The sequence below is a fragment of the Mauremys reevesii genome, unplaced genomic scaffold (genome assembly GCF_016161935.1).
Source record: "Mauremys reevesii isolate NIE-2019 unplaced genomic scaffold, ASM1616193v1 Contig1, whole genome shotgun sequence".
NCBI classification, from domain to species: domain Eukaryota; kingdom Metazoa; phylum Chordata; order Testudines; family Geoemydidae; genus Mauremys; species Mauremys reevesii.
In genome coordinates, this window is record NW_024100715.1 from 3,020,111 (window position 1) to 3,041,399 (window position 21,289).

The window sequence follows — 21,289 nt, forward strand, 5'->3', positions numbered from 1 at the left end:
TCCCTCTTACCCCCTATTCCCAAGGCCACCACCTCACCTTTCATGTGCATCTTCTCCAGGGTCCAGGCACCTAGTTAGTGGAGCCACGCCTGTGTGACTCCACTAATTACATGGGGTGCCCTTCATTCTCTCATGTGCGGCTGCCCAGGCACGCACCTTAGAGGGAACTCTCCGCCAAACACCTGAATGGAGCAGACCACAGTTTCAGAACCTCTGGCTTAGACAATATCAAGTTCCACAGCAAGAATATGATTATTTCTCCACCCACTCTGCCCCAGAGTCTCTAATAGTCATGGTGGCAAATGAACAATTGAGGGAGTTGCACCCAAAGGCTACCCCGAAAGAAAAGGAGTTTAAGAGAATGGACTTGTACGGGAGTAAGGCCTATATCACTGTGAGCCTTTAAATTAAAATGCAAATTATCAGGTTTTATTGGCCAAATATATTTTTATTGGTCAGCAGTTTCAAATTTCACATACAAGTTGCTTGAAGAACACAAAGAACAATTCTTGGCCATAGTCTCTGAAGGACACTTCACTGCCCGGATGTCCCTCCAAGTGGCTATCGATGCACCTGACCTGGCTTCATGTTCTATGGCAACAGCCATCTTAATGAGACACATTTTTAGTTGCAAGCTTCTAGTATCCCAAGAGAGCTACAAAATCGTTTGCGGGAACTCAGCTATTTTCTCAAAAGACCAATGATGCCATGCTCATGTTAAGTTTCCTGTGCAACTCTTCATTTGCTTTGCGTCTACACTCCAGCACCAAAGAGGAAACCGTTCAAACCATAAGTTCGATACGGACCTTATTAACAGCTGAGACATCCAATTCACTTCTTTCCTGTTCACCAATCCACCTTCCCAGTCCCATTTCAGGGACCCATCTCACGTGACTGTGTTAATGCAGGAAATACAGTCTCTTTTGGGCTTGGGAGCAATAGAGGAAGAGCCTTACCAACACAGAGGCTTCTATTCCCACTACTTCTTGATTTCCAAAAAGAGAGGTTGTCTTCAACCCATTCTGGACTTACAAAAGTTGAGCAGATTTATTAAGAAAATAAAATTCTTATTACATATAAAAAGATGGGGGATTGGTATGCTCTCCTCAATCTTCAGGACATTTATTTTCTTGTAGCAACACATCCCAGCCACAGAACGTAGCTTGGATGTATAGGAGGCAACATGCACTTACCAATACACTCGAGAACAGCATAGTGACAATGTCTCATCTCCAATTTTTAGACTCCTCCTTGTTTGGAAATGACCTATCTTTCTTTTACAGTGCAAGGACAGAAATTACTTTGCACAGCTGGGTGCTTAGGACTGTGAAAGAGGGATATGATAACCAATTCATTTCCCTTCCCACCTCACTTTTCCCCACCTTTTACGAAGCTGTGTTAATGCAGGAAATACCATTTATTTTGGGCTTCGGAGCCATAGAGGAAGAGCTTTACCAACACAGAGGCTTCTATTCCCACTACTTCCTGCTTTGCAAAAAGAGAGTCGTCCTCAACCCATTTTGGACTTATGAAAGTTGAAAAGATTTATTAATAAAATAAAATCCAGGATAGTTACCCTTGCAGCTACCATCCATTCCCTGGAGATGGGAGACTGGTGCTGCCCTTGATCTGCAGGATGTTGACTTTCATGTGGCAACATATTCCAGCCACGGAAATGATCTTTGATTTATGGTAAGGAACATGTACTACCAGTACATGGTAGCACTCTTCAGCCTGAGGATGTTCACCAAGCATTTGGCAATGGTAGCAGCCCTTCTGCACTCTTCAGGAATTCAGCTATTTCCTCACCTGGATGATTGGCTAGTTTGGAGAAGATCAAGGTCCCATGTCTAGAACAACATCCTGGTCATCAGACACCTGTTTTCTCATCTTGGTCTAAAATTGAACGTAGACAAATCAACATTACAACCAACACAAAGAATAAATTTTGTAGGGGTGGATCTGGCCTCTATGACCCCAATGACTTATTTTTAAATAGACAGATTCCATTCCATAGTCTCTCGTCTTAACCCCCCCAGTCCAACCCAAGGACTACCTGCTGCATTTGAAATCTTCTGGTCTCCCCATCAGTCTGTGAGACTCCATTTAACTTCCATCTCTGGAATATATCTACCAGTAGATGAGTGTCTTGTCTTTTCACAATCCGTGGTATCTAGATTTTTAAAAGGTCCTCATTCACATGAAACCTTTGGTTTCAGATCCAGTACCTTCATGGGCCTTGAATTAAGTTTTTGCCTTGTTTAATGGATTCCCCCTTCAAACCTTTAGTGACAACCTCCCTATCATTGCTATCAATGAAAAGTGCCGTTTTGGTAGCAATCATAGCTCCAGGCCCTACTAGCTGATCCTCCTTTCATGATACTTCACAAGGACTTGGTCTCCCTGTGACTACACCGTAAGTTCATGTCTAAGGTTGTATCTGCATTCTGCCTCAATCAGACCATTCATCTTCTAGTTTTCTTTCCTAAACCTCATTCTAGCAAAGCGGAGGAGAAATGTCATACTTTGGATGTTTTTGATGTGCTCCATCCATTTACCTGGTTATCACAAAGTGTTTCAGGTCTTCGCCTAGACTTCCTGTGGTCTTTTCTGAAAGGATTAACGGGCAATCAGTTACAGCCCAATGTATCACTTTGGATTTCTGACTATATCAAGCTCTGCTGTTATCTAGCAAAGGTTTCTCCTCCTGAGAGGGTAACAGTCCATTCCTCTAAAGCTCATTATGGGGGAGGGATAGCTCAGTGGTTTGAGCATTGGCTTGCTAAACCCAGAGTTGTGAGTTCAATCCTTGAGAAGGCTACTTAGGGATCTGGGGCAAAAATTGGTCCTGCTAGTGAAGGCAGGGGCTGGACTCAATGACCTTTCAAGGTCCCTTCGAGTTCTAGGAGATTGGTATATCTCCAATTATTACCTATTCCACTTTGTCAGCCTTCTTGAGTAACATACTGGTAGTAGCCATTTGCAAAGCAGCAATGTGGTCATCTGTACATACCTTTTCCAGACACGATGTTATCACTCAAGCTTCCTGGGATGATGCCAACTTCAGCAAGTCAACACTGCTGTCTCTCTTCAAGTAATCCAAAGTCCCACCACCTGTAAAGGAACTGCTGGTGAGTTACCTACAGTGTAATGTCTACAGTCACTGAAAGGAGAAAAAATGGTGACAGAACAGTGTATAGTAACTGTTCTTCAAGATCTGTTATGCTCATATACATTACCCAACCTTCCCACCTTCCTTGCTACTTTGGGTATGGGATGGCGATGCAAAGCAATGGAGAGGGAGATGGGGGCCCTGCCAGTTTATACCCTTTGCTCCATGCATGAAGATAGCCAGGGTGCATTCACTGCCTAGTGATACTGCTGGCTAAAGTCTCTTGACTCGAGTGCAATCGGCACATGTATACATACAGTGGAATGTGTATGTGTACATGACACATTGTGAAGAACAACAGTTACTGTACAGGTAAGTAACCGTTTTTTTACCCCATGCAGTAGCTTCACTCAGACAGTTGTTAAGGAGATTGCGTGGATAAAAGCGCTCTGCTTTGCCTGGGTAGGCAGCCAAACCTTTTCTGAGGATTCTTCGTGTGGCAGAGCAGTGGCACAAAAGGAAGATTAATGGCCAGGCCATGTGATCCTAGGTGAGCAACTTGTACTAGGGGATTTTCCAGGTGAAAGCCTCAGGGTTGAGTCAGGAAGAGGGGACTATGTGTTAAGCACTTAAATTCCAGGAGAGTCCCTGAGGGACAGGAATGCAAGAGACCTGGTGACAGGGCAGTGGTGCTTTAGCTGGGGCTTCTACAAAAGGGGGGGTGCCACATGCAGTGTTTGACCCCCTCTCTTCAGGAAACAGCGCGCATGCACATTCTGTAAATAAATGAATGGCACTAGGAAATGACTTGTCTGCCATTGATTTCTCCTCCAGACAGGAAGCTGGCCTGAAATACCTGCTAAAGTGGTTTGAGTCCTTCCTGGAGGGACTCAGCCGATGAGTAGTGATGGGAAACTGCACTTCCACCACTGGACCCCTCACTTGGAGTCGTACAAGGACCAATTCTCTCTCTGGTCCTTTTCAGCATATACATGCAGCCACAAGGTGAACTGGTAAGATGATATGGACTCAAGTGCCAGCAATATGCAGCTGATACACAGCTCTACCTATCCTTCAGCATCTGTGACCACACCACTACCACCAAGATGGCCCAGTGCTTGGACGAGATCAGCTTGGATGAAGAGCAGTTGGCTGAAGCTGAACCCGAGTAGGAGAAAGGTGATGCTGGTGGGCAGTGGAAAGTATTTTGAAGAACTTACAGCCATGGTGCCGTCTCCATTGAATGAAGGTTCATACCCACAATTGGTCAATTCAGTCCGTAATGTCGAAGTACTCTTGGATTCCTTATTGATACTGAGCACTCGTATAGCAGCATCTGTGAGTAACGTTTTTCTACTATCACTGCTTGGTTAGGGACTCACTCCCACCCTGGCAGATTAAAACCTGGCCTCAGCTGTTCATACTTTTGTTACATCTCAGATGGATTGCAACTTTATAATATGCCTGGGCATGAAACCTTCAGCGCTTAGGAAACTCCAACTGGTACAGAACCCACACTGCAGTGTTAATACATCAAATGTGTCTTCCGCTCTCTACACTGGCACTAGTTTCCCATAGAACTTTGTATCAAGTTCAAGGTCTGTCCTTCTCTTCAAAGTGCTTCACGGCCTGGGCCCAGGGTATCTAAATAATCATCTAAAGCTCTGGGATGAAGACTGTGTTCAACAACTCCATGCCTCTGGCTCGCTGGAACTCTCAACAATAAGGGCAAAGCTTGTCTGTGAAGGAGACAGAACTTTCTCTGGAATGAACTCCCCCAAGAACTAAGGATCATCACAAATGTCACCATCTTCCACTCCGAGTGCAGGGCACATTTCTTTGACCTTGTCATCTATAATATAAACACAGTGTAACAGGTATATTTGTATGAAAGAACAAAAAATAAACCCCCCCACACCCGACCAAACCAAGACACTCCACTGCCCGTTTCTGCCTCTGGGGAGGTGGTGAGAGAACAAACATGTGACAGACGTTAGTCACATTGCTTAATGCACTTCTAGAAGTCTCTCAGATACTATGGCGATGAGTGTGGTGTAAGATCCTATACAGAACAGAATAGAAATATGCTACTGCTCAGCAGAGGGCAGACATACACATGAGACTGCTCTTAGGCACAGACCCCCTTCTGTACGCTCAGACCTTCCTCTGTACTTGCCATGGCTGGAGAAATTGTGTATGCTGATCTAAACATTCTTGGAGTCAGTTCTTCTTTGAGGCCACCAAAACGATCTCAACACCTCAGTAAGTAGATTTTGTTTCTTATTTTTGCAGCAATATGGTCAGTCTTTGGCTAGGATTCCATTTTTCTAAGATATTTTTGGTTTGACTTGCAGCAGAGATAGCTTAGAGAAACTGTGTCCAGAGCAAAGGAGCAGCTCTGTGCTTTATGTATGGTGCCACTCTCAGCTGAATTCCGTTAAGGTCATATAGTGCACTTTAGTTTGTTAGTACAGTGTGTCACAGAACACTTCATAGCCTCTGACAGTCTAAACATGCAAATGCAAGTGTATTACAACATAGCTGTATTTTGTACAACACCCTCAGTGCTTAATTTATAATGACAGAGCTGCTGGGGTTCAAGCAATTTTTTACATCCATAACTGATGCAGCAAGCCCAGAGGTGCCGGGGCTATGAATTGCCAAGCCAAGAGGTGCCACGGCTCAGCCCTGACACAAATTAAACCCTGCCCTTTCTCTTTATTTCATACGTATCCGGGGCATACCAGCAAACTATTGAGGTAACACTACATAGTATAGTGGGTTATAGTTGGAGGGCAGAGAGCAGTACATTGGGTGAGTCTGAGAAGAATGAGCACAAGGAATGTGGGAGGCTCATAGAATAGAATTTAATTACTGGTATTTTGTTAGAGAGAAGGTTAAAATCCACATAGCTCTGAGAGAAGAGGTGGAACCTGAAATTCAGTAGGGAGCCAATTATGTGCAGAGGATCATGAAGAAGGTGGCAGATGGTAGGTACTGGGGCGGGCGGTGAGGAAGGTTCTACTAACCTCTGTAGTGATATGAATAGGGAGAAGGAAGCCCTGTACCTGAGGAATGTGAGAAATGGGACTAGAGAAGAGGAAGAAAGGAGAAGAACCTGGCAAAGGGGACTGTGTGGGTGGAAATGACAGCGATAATGAAGGGGATTTTTCTACTGGATGCTGAAATGGACACCAAACCAGGGAAGCTTTCCAAGGACAGAGATGACCTGTTCTGTTCCTGAGTGCAGGAGAGACAGCGAGTTATTGCTCTGTAGCTCAGCTGAAGCGTGGAGAGTCAAGAGTCAGGAGTTAGCCGAGACTGTCGAGAAGACGATGGAGGAGATGAGGACAATGAAGAGTTATCAGTATTTTAGGAATATTGAAAATACATGGAGCCATGTGTTAGAATTTAACAAAAGGATGTAAACTGAGTATCATCAATAATTTTTGTTTTCTCTGAAAAATGATATTAAATGAGTTAAAAATCTTGATATATTGGAGGCTGTTTGGGAAAAAACAATTTAAATATTAAATAGCTATTTTTAGAGTATATTTTCCATAAGTACAGTAAGGTTACAGATTTACATGAAGGGTAAAATTTTCAAAAGTGCCTAGGAGACTTAAGTCTTTCTAAAAATCCCACTCTAATAACCCAGATATTTCATCAAGCTGTATATCAAGTGTGATGTGCTATAGACAAACACCTTACATCTACTACCTTCATTTATACTTGTATATTGCCAGTGATTCTGGCTTCCTTTATTTCATAAGTTTTCCTTCTTTAAATATAGCTACAAATGTATTGTACTTAAAAAATTCTTGCTGTACTCTTACACCTTGTGAACATAACTGAACTATTGTACGGCTTGCGAAGCGGTTTATTACAGAAGTGCCTAATAGAATTTTATTAACAGTTGATATTTTCCAACAGATCTTGCTTTGGTATCTGTTTACATCATACTAAGATCTAGCACAATGGTTCCCAAACTGGGATTCGTGAACCCCTGGGGGTTCGCAAAATGTTACAGGGGTTCTCGGGAAAAAATTCCCTAATGGCGCACAGAGCTGTTCCTAGGGCCCCCGAGCAGCCTGGGGCCAGCAGCCTGGAGCCCCTGGTCTTCCAAAAGTTAAGCAAATCAAAGTGAGCAGATCTATCCCACTGAGGAGATTGAAACTTCAAGACTCCTTAGAAGAAATGGAAAGGGAGGGGGATATTTTTTGCTGTTTTTAAAATTAAATAGGCAGCTAGTGTTGTTTTTAAAATTATTATGAAGAACAAGCTTAAGCTTTGTTGTAACATGTGTTGTTTGCCTGGACTGCTCAAGACCAGAATGCTTGTGTAGGAGGAACACTTTGAGTTGGCTTCTTAAATACCTTCCTGCTGTTTCACATCTGATACTCCTTGGTGAAACCTAGGAGCCTTGTCTTAGAACAAGCTTATTCAAAGTGATACAAGCTACGAAAGTGAGATCTTTGAAGAGTGTTGCCGTTTTCATAATGTAGTAAAAATACTGTAATGATAAATAATAAATAGTGTGTAATAAGCATGTCATAAAAATTATATTTCCAAGATCACTGCGTTTATCATTGAAACTCAAGTAAAGGAGAAAATCCCTGGAAAGATTCATTTTTAAGATGGGGTTCGTGAGACACAACATTTTAGTGAAAGGTGTTCACAGGTTGTTAACATTTGGGAACCACTGATCTAGCATAATATGTGGCTGTCTAGTTAAATTTAGTTCTTGTTGTGAACCTTCATGAAATTGTATCCATGCACTTTAGTTTTTATTTTCAGACAGGATCTGATCTACGCTTGAAAAAATATTTTAGGAGTTAGACTGTGCTCGTTACATCAGTGTAAATCCAGAGTGACTCCATAGAAGTCAGTGAAGTTTCTCCAAACTTATACCAGTGTATACAAGAGCTGAATTTGAGTTTAAATGGTTTATTTAACCACAGTTATATAATTTTGTTATGTTGAAGACTGGCGCTGTGTTAATTAACGGAAATTTAGGCCCCAATCCTGTGATCTGATCCTTTTTGAGTGGACCTGTACAGAATCCCACTGAAGTCAACGGGCACAAGGGCCCAACTGCAGGACTGGGGCCTTAATTCACAGAGTCCAAGGCCCAAAGGGACCACTGTGATCATCTAGTCTGACATCCCATATAATATAGGCTGTATATAACATAATTCCTAGAGCAGATCTTTTAGAAAAAAAATCCAATCTTGATTTTTAAACTTGTCACTGATGAAGAATCCACTGCGACCTTTGGCAATAATGTATTTCCTGTCTTACAACTAAGGGCCTGGTCCTCCAAATGCTTTGTGCTGTGGTCGTCCCAAGGCCCGAACCTGCAGACGCTTATGCACATGTTTAACTTACTCAAATGAGTCATCCCACTGAAGCAGTCAGTCACAGGCAGGGGTGAAAGTAACTTACAGGACTTACCGGTACTGCCAAAGTCCAGAGGGGGGCGTGGCCTCATCCAGAAGGGGCGTGGCCTCTCACGATTTAAAGCCCCTGGGGCACCGGCTATGGCTGGGAGCCCCAGGGCCCATAAATCAAGCAGTGGCTCCCAGCTGCAGAGGTGGCTCGGAGCCCACTGGGGCTCAGGGGCAAATTAAAGGGCCCAGGGCTCTCGCCGCCAGGGGGAACCCCGAACTTTGCAGGGCTGGGGCCGGGATTTAAAGGGCCCAGCGCTCCTGCCACTGTGGGGAGCCCCAAGCCCTTTAAATCCCGGCCCCAGCCCGGCCACCAGAGCCGCGGGCAGGATTTAAAGGGGTCTGGGCTGCCCGGTGGCCCCCACCGCAGAAGCCAGTGCGGTCCGGCACGGTGTACTAGCTCTTGCCAGTACGCCGTACTGGACCGTACCAGCTTACTTTCACCTCTGCTCACAGATTTAACATTACACCCGTGCTGAAATCTTTGCAGAATCGGGGTCCAACGCTGAAATTAAAATTAACTTGTCTTAAAAGTTGCTGATAAAATCATGAAGTCACAAGTATTGAGTTCATGTAGTGGTTAAATTGGAAGACAGATTCCAGTATAAGAATGACTTTGACCTTCCCACTTCCTTTTCCTAAAACTCCCTCTTCTTTAAGCCTGAAATAATTCATGTTACTCTGAAGCTACAAGATAATTTCCTGAGAAATTTTAAAGTAAATTCAACAAGCCATCTTAAAATGAAGACAGAAAATACAACCACCCCCACTATTAATTATTCAGCATTAGTTAATATGAAATTTGCCAGGTGGTGGTGCTAAGAGGTTCTAGTTAGGAGCAGGGGCCTTATTGTGCTAGGTTCTGAACACATTTAGACCAGACAATTTTTCACTTTTTAAAAATTATTTTCCACTATTTTTGTCCACTCATAATTCCAGAACAGTTAGTTCTCTAAAGTTCAAAGTAGTGATCTGAATGAGGGCTCTGTGAGAATCCACACACAAAGATCCACTTTTATGAACAGAAGAGTGCAATTTTTGAATTGACTCAGAATTAACATTGCTTACAACAGGAAGAAATGTAACTCTCCTATAGCGATGATAAACTCTGTGAATGGTTTTAAGAGTGTCATAAGCTTCATTTGTAACAAAAAGTTAGTTTCTAACCCTGTCCCTAGTAAATGTAGTTTGAAAGTGTAGCGTGAGTTTGGTTTAAAGATGTTTCTGTTTACAAAAAATTACAAAAGATTATTGATCAAAATCAAGATACTGTGCCAATGTAACAGCATTGTCACTTCTGTGTAAATTTGGATATTACCTTAGTGGAATGTCTCTGTATGTAGTGCACACCTGGGTAACTGAGAATAGGCTCTGGCTCACTAGCTTCATTTCACAGTATAATTCTTGGGAAAGGAACAAACCACTGAAGTATTTTTGCTGGGATTTTGAAAGAAGTCTAAGGGGTTTCAGTCACCATTGAAACACTGCTAGGCTCCTTTCAAAATTACAGCCATAGTAATTTTTAGAGACATGATAAATCCACATGTGTGGTGTTTGAGTGAATTTCATTGAAGACTGAATAAAAAAATGAACAATCAAATAAGATAACAGCTTTGTGAAAAACAATGTAAAATGTATTAAAATCTCTGGTCGGTGTGATGCTGGAGGCCAGTCTAGGTGATCATCATGGTCCCTTCTGGCCCTAAAAACCTACAAACCTCTGAATTACTGGAATATCTAAGGCCCCAGTCCTGGAAATACGTAGGCATGTGAGCAGTCCCACTGAACTGAAACTGGGCTATTTCCATTTCATGTATTATCACCACTAACACATGTTCTGCAGGGCTACTTATCTATTAGCTGTACAAATCCATTTAGAGCTTGTTGGAAAGTGTCCTCGCCTGGCCCCGAACTGAACATTTTTACTTTTTGGCATAAAAGCATAAACTGAAATATTTCAATTCTGAAATGCTGCCATGGTGCCGCACGGGATTTGTAATTTGGATGCTTCATTTCTCCATTTTCCTCTATGGGCTGGGTTCCCTGCTTGGTAAACATCTCCCTTGGCAAGGGGAGGCAATGCATTCTGGAAATGTGCTAATTTTGATGGAATAAATGGGCTCAAAGGGTTAAAGGTGTTAACAGACCCTGTTGCTGTCTGACATTAAACAGTGTTAAACAAGGTCCAGGGTTTGGTTTACAAATACCTCAGCTTGCTTAGTCCCACAGCAAATACACCATTAAAATTCATTTTAATCTTTTATTAAAGATACAGGAAAAAAAAAGAAAAACAATCGAAGGATTTGAGATATAAAGTATTAAGTAAGGCTTTAATTTTAATACCATTCCTTACCGCCTTTTCCTTTAGCTGGAGAGTTTTAGAAAGAAAAGCCCCGTCGTTGACAGTCTTTAGATGGCATTGTCACGGAGTCACAGGGCCAGTGCTCTGAAACTGCTCCAAATGTAGCAGGCCTCTGACACTGTCGCCAGGGCAAGAAGCCTGCATGGCTTCGGCCTTCCTGGGTCTGACCTCAGAGCATTCAGCACCCCTGTTCTCACTGTGCACTTCCCGCAGCGATTCTGCCTGGCCTCACCTGCCCAAGGGTCTCAGCAAAAGTCACACACCCTTATTCCCACCACCTAAGCATTGATGCAGTACAGGGAAACTGAGATACACACAGTATTCATGATAATCAGTAAGACTCACATAGGCTCAAGTACAACATAATAAGGAGGAAAAACCCACTTTGTCACAGGCATTAAAGATGGTAATAACTGTCCTTTTTGGGAAAAGATAAAAGGTTAATTGAGATGGGCTGGAGCTGTTGCTGTTGCTGTTTAAAGTCTGATCCTGTTTCTCTAAAAGAGAAAACAAGACAAACAAAAGGGGAGAGTAAAGAACAGCAAAGTTAGAAAATGCAACTTCTGTTTTTGATGTTAACTCTCAGTTGTAACCTGGCTGCTGCAGAAACACAGGCAGGGCACACAGTCTTATCAGCCACTCAGAGTCCTGGCAAACCTGTACCACAATCGGGCTGTTTAGGGCATTACGGCTAGTTGCCTTTTTCTCGTCACAGGCTTACAGCAGTTTTGCAAAATATACAAGTCTTGGCCGGCTAAGCCAGACTCTTATTACACAGAAGGCAAAAGGAGAGAGGGCTAGGAAAGGAAAGAAATAAGGTAGAGGAAAAAAGAACATTCAGTGTGTGGGTGGGGACAAAGTCTCACATCGCAGGCGGTGTTCAGAATTTAGCCAGAGCAGGTGGAAGTAGCAATGTCCTCTGGGCTCCTCTCTCTGGGCCAGGCTGGTCAGGACATCTTTCAAGATCAGATGACAAAGGCCCAGTGGTGTAGCAGTGGGTCCCAGGAGAAGGTAGGGGTGGCAGCCATGATGGTAATGCTTGCCACAGCGGTTGTTAGCAGACAGCTTCTTCTCTTGTTTATTTCTCCCCCAAAAGTCTGGTTTTTTAAATTACCCCGAAAAGGAGTGATGGGTAGAATAGCCCATCCCCTCATTATTTTATTCACCAGTTAAGCATATTTCTGACACATCAAGTTTGTTTCATTATTTGCCAGTCCCACGCTCCTCTTGTTAAGATCATGCTTGGTAAACACAGGCCTTGATTCGTATCAGTCGGCCATTTTGTTTGGATTAGTTCCGTCTTTCTGTCTCGCTCTTGCGCCCTTTCGTATCAACATTTTTATTACAGGTTATTGTGGCATGTAGTGAACTTTCACTCACTTCTCACAATTGAGCTCACAATTAGGGTAAACAGTAGGCCCAATTATCACAGCAGCACTCACATGGCCATGATGCATCATAAAAGATAACGTCTGACTGGGGAGCCTGGTCCATTAGGGCCACACAGAGGTTTCTGAAACTGAGACTCCTGACCCTTCCATGTTTCAGCCAGTAACCATATTGTTCCACGGCTTTGGGGACACCCTTAAATGGGAGGCCTGGGGCAAACTCCCCTTTCTGGCATCCCCTCTGGGTGCCCCAGCAGCCCATAGAAGAGAATGGCGGAATAAGGCACCCAAACTACAGTTCTGTGAGACACCACAGTGGGTGGCATTTCAGAATAAAAAAACATCTTATTTTGGGGTATTCAGTTTCTTGACCAAAAAAAGGCCAAATTTTCTGCAGAAAGCAAACACTTTTAGCAAAAGATAAAATAAAATAAAATAAAACTTTAGTCTCAAACTCAATTTTCAATCAAAAACCAGTTTTAATGGAAAAATTAACCAGCTTGTATCCATTGTATGTAACACCTGCCCTCGCTGACACATGGGCAAACAATAAAGCAGCAGGTGTGTAACTGATTGTAATGTAGAGCCTTGTTCTCCACTGCCTGACTCCTATCTATGCTAACAGTGCTGATGCATCAACACAAGAGATTTACCATGCAGCCATATGGTCAAATAGCATTGATAAGTTATCTAGTCAATAACTGGTATTGTTAGTAAAGATGGTTAGAATTTTTAGAATTTTGAAATTTCACAATTTGAAAAATAAAATTGGGAAAAAAATTTCAACAAAGGATTTGCACACTTTTCAATCTGGTGTGTGTGTGTGTGTGTGTTTCCCGTAGGCAAAAACTTTAAAATTTCAAAAAAATGGGAAAATGTTTTGAAATTTTACTATTGTCTCCCTTCTCCAAACATTGCCTCTTACAGGTTCCCCTCCATGTCCCCGGTGGCATCGCGTCGCTGTAGGGGTCGGATGGGCTGGGAACATCATCCTGACAATAGCTGTGATAGCACTGGGAGTTTGGGGTAAGTAGTTTGTCTGTTTATCCATTTGGGCTTGATGGTGCACCATGACTTCACTTCTCATTCCCAAATCTGAATGATATTCCATTCCTGAGTCCACTCCGCTTGCAAATGAAATCCTAGCCATTACCTACCAGGTCAAAATGTTACAGGAACAAGGCACAGTTAAGAGCTGGATGCATGAAAGTTGTCTGGTCCGGCTAAGGCAGATTCACTGTTACATGTGGATGGAAAACAGAAATGCACCTATACTGTGTAGTGAATGGGATTCTCTCTTCCTCTGTCCTCACCCTAGCTGTGACAGATACTGCACTGTGTGATGATTTTACACCCCACACAATTGTTTTTTTAATCACTAAATAGCTGCAATAGAAGCGATTTTCACTGACACTGATGTTCTTTTGAAGTTTCCCAGTCGCATGTCTCTTGTGAAGGCCAGACCAGAGGAGCTCTGAATACATCAGAGAATAACAATACCAGATTCGTCAGTAGCACTGAATGCAGCTCCGGCCTGGAAGATTTCCGGTCTCGCTTGAAAGCAATACTGTGTGAACCGCGCCATGGCAGCTTGGCAGGTAACCCCAGCTCCTACTGTCCCAGAGCCATGAGTCACTCTCCCTTAAAGAGTTTGCAGCACTTTCGCTGTGACCGAAAACCCAGTCACTATATTACAAAGACACCATCTGCTTGAAATACAGTGGACCGGATTCTCCTTCATACTGAGGCCCGTTTATATACATAACTCCAGTGTTGCAATCCCCAAGCATTCAAAAACCATGAGTCAAGCCCTAAAAAATCATGAAATTGGCTTATTATGGAGAAATTATACATTTATGGTTCTTTATATTTCCCTTCTGGTTTCTGAGCCTTTAGGTTGTACTTGAGTCCTGCTGTCAATTTTTTTGTGCAATGAAGGCTAGAAACATTCTTTAATGAAATTGAGATTCTCACATAATCCCATGGCTCCAGGAGCTGAGGCTTAAACGAAAACACCAAACTTCAGAAGACATGTGATAAAAATATGCGAGGTGACAACATTGCCAAAGTGACAGTGTAAAGGAGGCTAACCATGGAAGCTAACTTTCATTTTTTAGTCAAAGTGTTTGGGAGGAGGAATGTTATTTTTTTTAAAAACTAGAAAAGGTCAAATGAAACACGTTTTTTGTGAAGATTTTCATTTTGAAAAAAAGCCAATTTTTTGTTAATCAACTTTCCTCATAACTACAGCAGGAAAACAATGTTCAGACAACAGAGTGATTTTTAAGTAGATGGGGCTCTGCACTTTTTAATATGCTCTAATGCTTTAGGTATGGTAGTGATGCACTGTACACCCCAAGCTCCTCTGTCTTTTTTCTTTTCATCACTCCCTATTGGTTGGTGCAAAATAAATGCTGCGACTGCCTCTTTCTGTACCACTAGGGTTATTTCACTCCCTTTGTCACTCTCCTTCTCTTTGTGTATCGCTACCTGTTTCTTATCAATGGTTGAGGCCTCTCTGTCCTACTCTAATTGCTTATTTGTATTGCAGCAGTGCCAAAAGGCCCAGTTGTGGATCAGGGCCCCATTGTGCCAGGTGCTGTAAAAAAAAACACATCATAAAATCACAGCGCCTGCTCCAGAGAATTTACAATCTAAGTACAAGAAATAATAATTCTCAGCTGTTTGTGCAGAGGAGCAGCAGTGACACCTAGTGATCAGAGTAATTCCCTTTTCTATCACAAAGACAGTTTTAATAGTAGTGTAGTAATACAATTTTTGTAGAGGTTGGATCACAAAGTGTTATGTGAGTACTATGTAGTACTTCTATTATGTAATACGCACAGGAGTCATTTCCCCCACTACTGAAATGCAGCCACCTCTGGGGTCAAACTCAGAAGCTATTCAGCAGCATTTAGCACTGCTATACAATGTGTTAGGGAAATGAGTGAAGAAGAATCCCATACCTTATTGGAATTGCAAGGGGCTTTTTAGGGAGGCAAACTGAAATCCCCCAGGATGGAATTTGAACAGGTTCATACACCCCAGTATTCAAGAGGAGCTAGACGACAGAAAGGTAGCTAATGTGATGCCAATTTTTAAAAATGGCTCCAGAGGTGATCCTGGCAATTACAGGCTTGTAAGCCTGACTCCAGTACTGGGCAAATTCACTATAGTTTCTACCAAGAACAGAATGATCAGACACATAGATAAACACCATTTGTTGGGGAAGAGTCAAACAGTTTTTATTAAGGAAATTCTTTGAGGGGGTAAACAAGCAAGTGGATGAGGGGTATCCAGTGGGTATAGTGTTCTTGGAATTTCAGAAAGTGTTGGACAAGGTCCCGCACCAAAGGCTCTTAAGGTAACTAAGCTGTCATGGGATTAGAGGGAAGGTTCTCTCATGGGTCAGTAACTGGTTAAAAGACAGTAACTGGTTACGATTACTAACTGTAGCCTGTAATGTATCATTTAAATCAGCTTCTGTACCAGATGACTGGAGGATAGCTAATGTGACACCAATTTTTAAAAAGGGCTCCAGAGGTGATCCTGGCAATTACAGGCCTGTAAGCCTGACTTCAGTACTGGGCGAACTGGTTGAAACTATAATAAAGAACAGAATTGTCAGACATATAACTGAACACAATTTGCTGGGGAAGCATCAGCATGGTTTTAGTAAAGGGAAATCATGCCTCACCAATCTATTAGAATTCTTTAAGGGGGTCAATAAGCATGTGGACAAAGGGGATCCAGTGGATATAGTGTTCTTGGATTTTCAGAAAGCCTTTGACAAGGTCCCTCACCAAAGGCTTTTAAGCAAAGTAAGCTGTCATGGGATAAGAGGGAAGGTTCTCTCATGGATCAATAACTGGTTAAAAGATAGGAAACAAAGGGTAGCTATAAATTGTCAGTTTTCAGAATGGAGAGAGGTAAATAGTGGTGTCCCCCAGGAGTCTGTACTGGACCCTGTCCTATTCAACATATTCATAAATGTTCTGGAAAAAGGGGTAATCAGTGAGGTGGCAAAATTTGCAAATGATACAAAATTACTTATGCTAGTTAAGTCCCAGGCAGACTGCGAAGAGCTACAAAAGGATCTCTGAAAACTTGGTGACTGGACAGCCAAATGGCAGATGAAATTCAATGTTGATAAGTGCAAAGTAATGCACATTGGAAAGCATAATCCCAACTATACATATAAAATGACGGGGTCTAAATTAGCTGTTACCACTCAAGAAAGAGATCTTGGAGTCATTGTGGATAGTTCTCTGAAAACATCCACTCCAGGTGCAGCGGCAGTCAAAAAAGCGAACAGAATGTTGGGAATCATTAAGAAAGGGATAGATAATAGGAGAGAAAATATCATGTTGCCTCTATATAAATCCATGGTACACCCACATCTTGAATACTGCATGCAGATGTGGTCACCCCATTTCAAAAAAGATATATTGGCATTGGAAAAGGTTCAGAAAAGGGCAACAAAAATTATTAGGGGTATGGAACGGCTTCCATATGAGGAGAGATTAATAAGACTGGGACCTTTCAGCTTGGAAGAGCGACAGCTAAGGGGAGATATTATTGAGGTCTATAAAATCATAATTGGTGTAGAGAAAGTAGATAAGGAAGTGTTGTTTACTCCTCATAACACAAGAACCAGGGTCAACCAATGAAATGAATAGGCAGCAGATTTAAAACAAACGAAAGGCAGTATTTCTTCACACAACACAGTCGACCTGTGGAACTCCTTGCCTGAGGAGGTTGTGAAGGCCAAGACTATAACAGGGTTCAAAAAAGAACTAGATAAGTTCATGGAGGACAGGTCCATCAGTGGCTATTAGCCGGGATGGGCAGGGATGGTGTCCTTAGCCTCTGTTTGCCAGAAACTGGGAATGAGCAACAGGGAATGGATCACTTGATGATTACCTGGTCTGTTCATTCCCTCTGGGGCACCTGGCACTGGCCACTGTTGGAAGACAAGATATGGGGCTAGATGGTCTGACCCAGTCTGGCCATTCGTATGTTCTTAAAAGATAGGAATAAATGATCAGTTTTCACAGTGGAGAGAGGTAAATAGCGGGGTCCCCCAAGGATCTGTACTGGGACCAGTGCTGTTGAGCATATGATTCCAAATTACACTGCTCTACAGCCAAAATGCTTTTGAAATAAATGTAGTCAAACTTTACTAATTCTGGGTCACTGAGAATGAAAATGATGCTTAAAATTGTTGATTGGCTCTAGTTTTCAAGGTATGCTATTGGGTCAGTATATACGACCCTTGACTTGGGAATGACAGAGGATAAGTGAGTTATAAAGGGAAGGGATCTCAATTTAAACCAGAAATGACTAAAATACATCTTTGACTGGATCTATGAATAAATCTATGACTGGGTTTGGACAGTACTTGCTTTTTAGGCAAAACAATGAATGATGCAATCTGAAGCTGGTATTGCGTCATACATTATATGAATTGCATCATGTTATTCCTAGAAGTCATGGATGATGCAATCATAACGAAGCTTACATCACTCTGCTGAACAAATTGCCCTATATCAGCTCTAGAAATCATACAGTGTCGTGCTCTCTTATTTGTCAGTGTTTGATTTTGCAAAGGGACACATTTCTGTTTAGCCAAAGTGAGCAGAGATGCCTCGTACTTGTGTGAACAGTGCAGATAACTTCTGCTATGTTTGTGGTGAAGTGACTTTTGCATCACAAAAGCGCAGTATAACCACTATGGTTAAGAAAGCCTACCACCTTTATTTTGGCTGCAAAATTGGAGATCAGGACAAGAGGTGGGCCCCACAAATATGCTGCAACACTTGTGCAACAAATCTTCACCAGTGGTTGAAGAGGAAAAGGAAATCTATGCCTTTTGCAGTGCCAATGATTTGGAGAGAGCCAACAGATCATACCAGCAATTGTTACTTCTGCATGGTGCCTCCAGTTGGGAAAGGTGTGTCAAAGAAGAAAAAGTGGACTGTGCATTATCCAAACATTCCATCAGCTATACGCCCAGTAGCCCACGGAGAAGGACTGCCGGTTCCTGATGCACCAGAATCATTCTCACTTGAGTCAGACGAGGAAGAGGAAGAGGATGAAACTTCTGGTCCTGAACCATCAATTTTCTCCCATCCTTCTCCTCTGAACCACACCTTATAACACAAGGTGAACTGAATGACCTTGTCAGGGATTTGGAACTACCCAAGAGTAAGGCAGAGCTGTTGGGCTCCAGACTACAGCTGTGGAATCTCCTGGCAGGTGATGTTAGGGTTTCCACGTTCTGTGACCGTCAAAAGGATCTTGTCCCATTCTTCTTCATGGAAGATGATCTTGTAGCCTGCAACAACATCGATGGTGTGATGGCAGCCCTCAACATCGTTCACGATCCAGATGAGTGGAGACTGTTCATTGATTCATCGAAGACGAGTCTTAAAGCTGTTTTACTGCATAATGGCAATGTTTTGCCATCAATTCCAGTTGGTCATGCAGTCCATATGAAGGAAACCTATGACAACATGAAACAACTTTTGAGGTGCATAAACTATGACCAACATCAGTGGCAGCTTTGTGGCGATTTGAAGGTTGTCGCTCTCTTGCTTGGTCTGCAGACTGGATACACAAAGTACTGCTATTTTCTCTGCGAATGGGATAGTCGTGCAAGAGATTCCCACTACATCAAGAAAGATTGGCCACTCCGACAGTCATTGGAGCCTGGGAGGAAAAGTGTTCAGCATCCACCACTTGTTGAATCAAGGAAGATTTTGTTACCACCCTTACACATCAAGCTGGGTCTGATGAAGAACTTTGTCAAGGCCATTGACAAAACACAAGCAGCTTTCAAGTACCTCCGTGGAAAAATTCCAAGGTTAAGTGAAGCTAAGATAAAGGAAGGTGTCTTTGTTGGTCCTCAGATTCGTGAACTTCTTCGAGATGATTCATTTGACCATGCACTGCGTGGCAAGGAAAAGACGGCATGGAAAGCCTTTCAACTAGTGGCAATAAATTTTCTCGGAAACAACAAGGCAGACAACTACAGGTTGTTGGTGGAAAACCTCCTCAAGGCATACAAAATCCTTGGTTGCAACATGTCACTAAAGATACATTTTTTGCACTCTCATCTAGATTTTTTTCCATCGAACTGCAGAGCAGTGAGCGACGAGCACGGCGAGCGATTTCACCAGGACATTGCAACAATGGAGAAACGCTATCAGGGCAAATGGAGCCCATCAATGCTTGCAGACTATTGCTGGACAGTGACAAGAGATGCTCCATTTAATGAATACAAGAGACAAGCCAAGAAGCGCCGAGTAGACACTGAATAGGACTAAACTATGTACATAATAGTTTTTTGCCTTTTGTTTCATAATACATTTTATTTATATAACCCTTTTGCTGATTTTTAAAGTGTTACATAAACAGGACAGGTGAACTATTATCATGTAAAGCAACCATAAACACATGAAAAGACCTAGATTTACAATTTATGATTAAAACTCTACTATCTACACAATATACATAGACATAAAATGTAAAAACTTAAATACCTTAGAAACAGTAGCCAATCAGTTGTTTTAATTGTCATATTTGAATTCAGCACATCAAAATACATAATAAATAGCACATTTTATCTCTGAAGCAGACTTCTTCTCAAAAATTGTAGACCAGTGAAATTAGTCAAGATAGTTAAGTCCAAAGATGACTGTGAGGAGTTACTGAGCGATTTCTCACAACTGGGTGACTTGGCAAGAAAATGGCAGATGAAATTCAACATTAATAAATCCAAGATAATGCACACTAGAAAAAACAATCCCAACTATACATATGCAATGATGGGCTCTAAATTAGCCTTTCTTCTTCAAGCAGTGTTCCTATGGGTCCTCCACTGTAGATATATCTGCATCCCTGTGCCTCAGATTGGAGATTTTAGGTACAGAATCCATTCAGCCCGCACATGCTCTCTCCCTGTCTCATGCTCTGCCTCAAAGCTATCTAGCATTGCACAGGCAAACCTTTGGGGCAGGACAGAGCCTTGGCAGGGTCTGATTTGCAATTTATTTTTCAGTTCAGAGACTTTCTGTTAGTTAGGTTAATACTCTCCTTCTTTCTTTTCTATTTCATAAAAAAAACTTCATTTTCTTTATTTTGTTTTTGAAAACATGTCTACTGTCCTTAGTTAGCTCTTCTTCACCTCTTCCCTTTTGGGATGTAAAACCCGAAAAGGGTGTGCCTGGCTCCCTGGGTTTAAACCCTGTGTCTCCTGCAGAGAAGTGATCCCAGTCAGCAATAGCCATTCATGCTGCATTTAGTGTCTCGGACAGTCCCATGTACCGCAGAAGTGCACTTTCAATGTAAACCGAAGCTCGGACTTTTCATGATGGAAAGTTCACTTAGATCAGCCTTCGACCCCAGACTCAGGACTCCTCCATACGATGACCCCAATTGCATCAATGACCTCAGCTCAGCACTTCTCCAGTGACTTCAAAGAGGAAATCTGGTGATTCCTCCCAAAAAATCAGGCTGCAAGTCTCCAGATTAAAGAATCAACCTGGAAAAGGAAATCCTTGACAAGGTCAACCACCTCGGTACCAACCAACCTGAGACTGGGTACCCATGAGGCTATAGGCCCCTCAGGTACTGGAACTGCCAGTAAGCCTAAAGACCCTGAGGGCAGTGGTGAGCTGGAGCCGGTTCCCGCCGGTTCGCAGGAACCGGTTGTTAAATTTAGAAACCCTGTTAGAACCAGTTGTTCCGGGACAACCAGTTCTAAAAGGGCTTTATTTAACAAAGGCTCGGGCAGCTGTCCACTCCACCCCGGCCCCAGCTCACTTCCCCTTCCTCCCCTGAATGCTCTGCCCCCCCTTCTCCTCCCCCTCCCCAGCTTCCCGCGAATCAGATGTTCGTGGGAAGCCTGAAAGAAGCAGCAGGCAGGCAGGTAAGCTGGGGTGGGGGGAAGTGTGAGGAGGACTCCAGGGAGGTACGG

At 42.7% G+C, this 21,289-nt stretch overlaps 1 protein-coding gene across 1 annotated transcript in view; it reads left to right on the forward strand.

Moving 5' to 3' along the window:
- The first annotated feature begins 5,289 nt into the window (after nucleotides 1-5,289).
- The window catches only part of LOC120392412 (killer cell lectin-like receptor subfamily B member 1B allele A), a 28,340-nt gene continuing 12,340 nt past the window's right edge, over nucleotides 5,290-21,289 (forward strand). Inside the window, exons 1-3 of the mRNA XM_039517151.1 lie at nucleotides 5,290-5,374; nucleotides 13,237-13,335; nucleotides 13,740-13,907. Of these exons, the coding sequence (XP_039373085.1) occupies nucleotides 5,290-5,374; nucleotides 13,237-13,335; nucleotides 13,740-13,907 (352 nt within the window). The remainder of the gene's footprint in view (nucleotides 5,375-13,236; nucleotides 13,336-13,739; nucleotides 13,908-21,289) is intronic.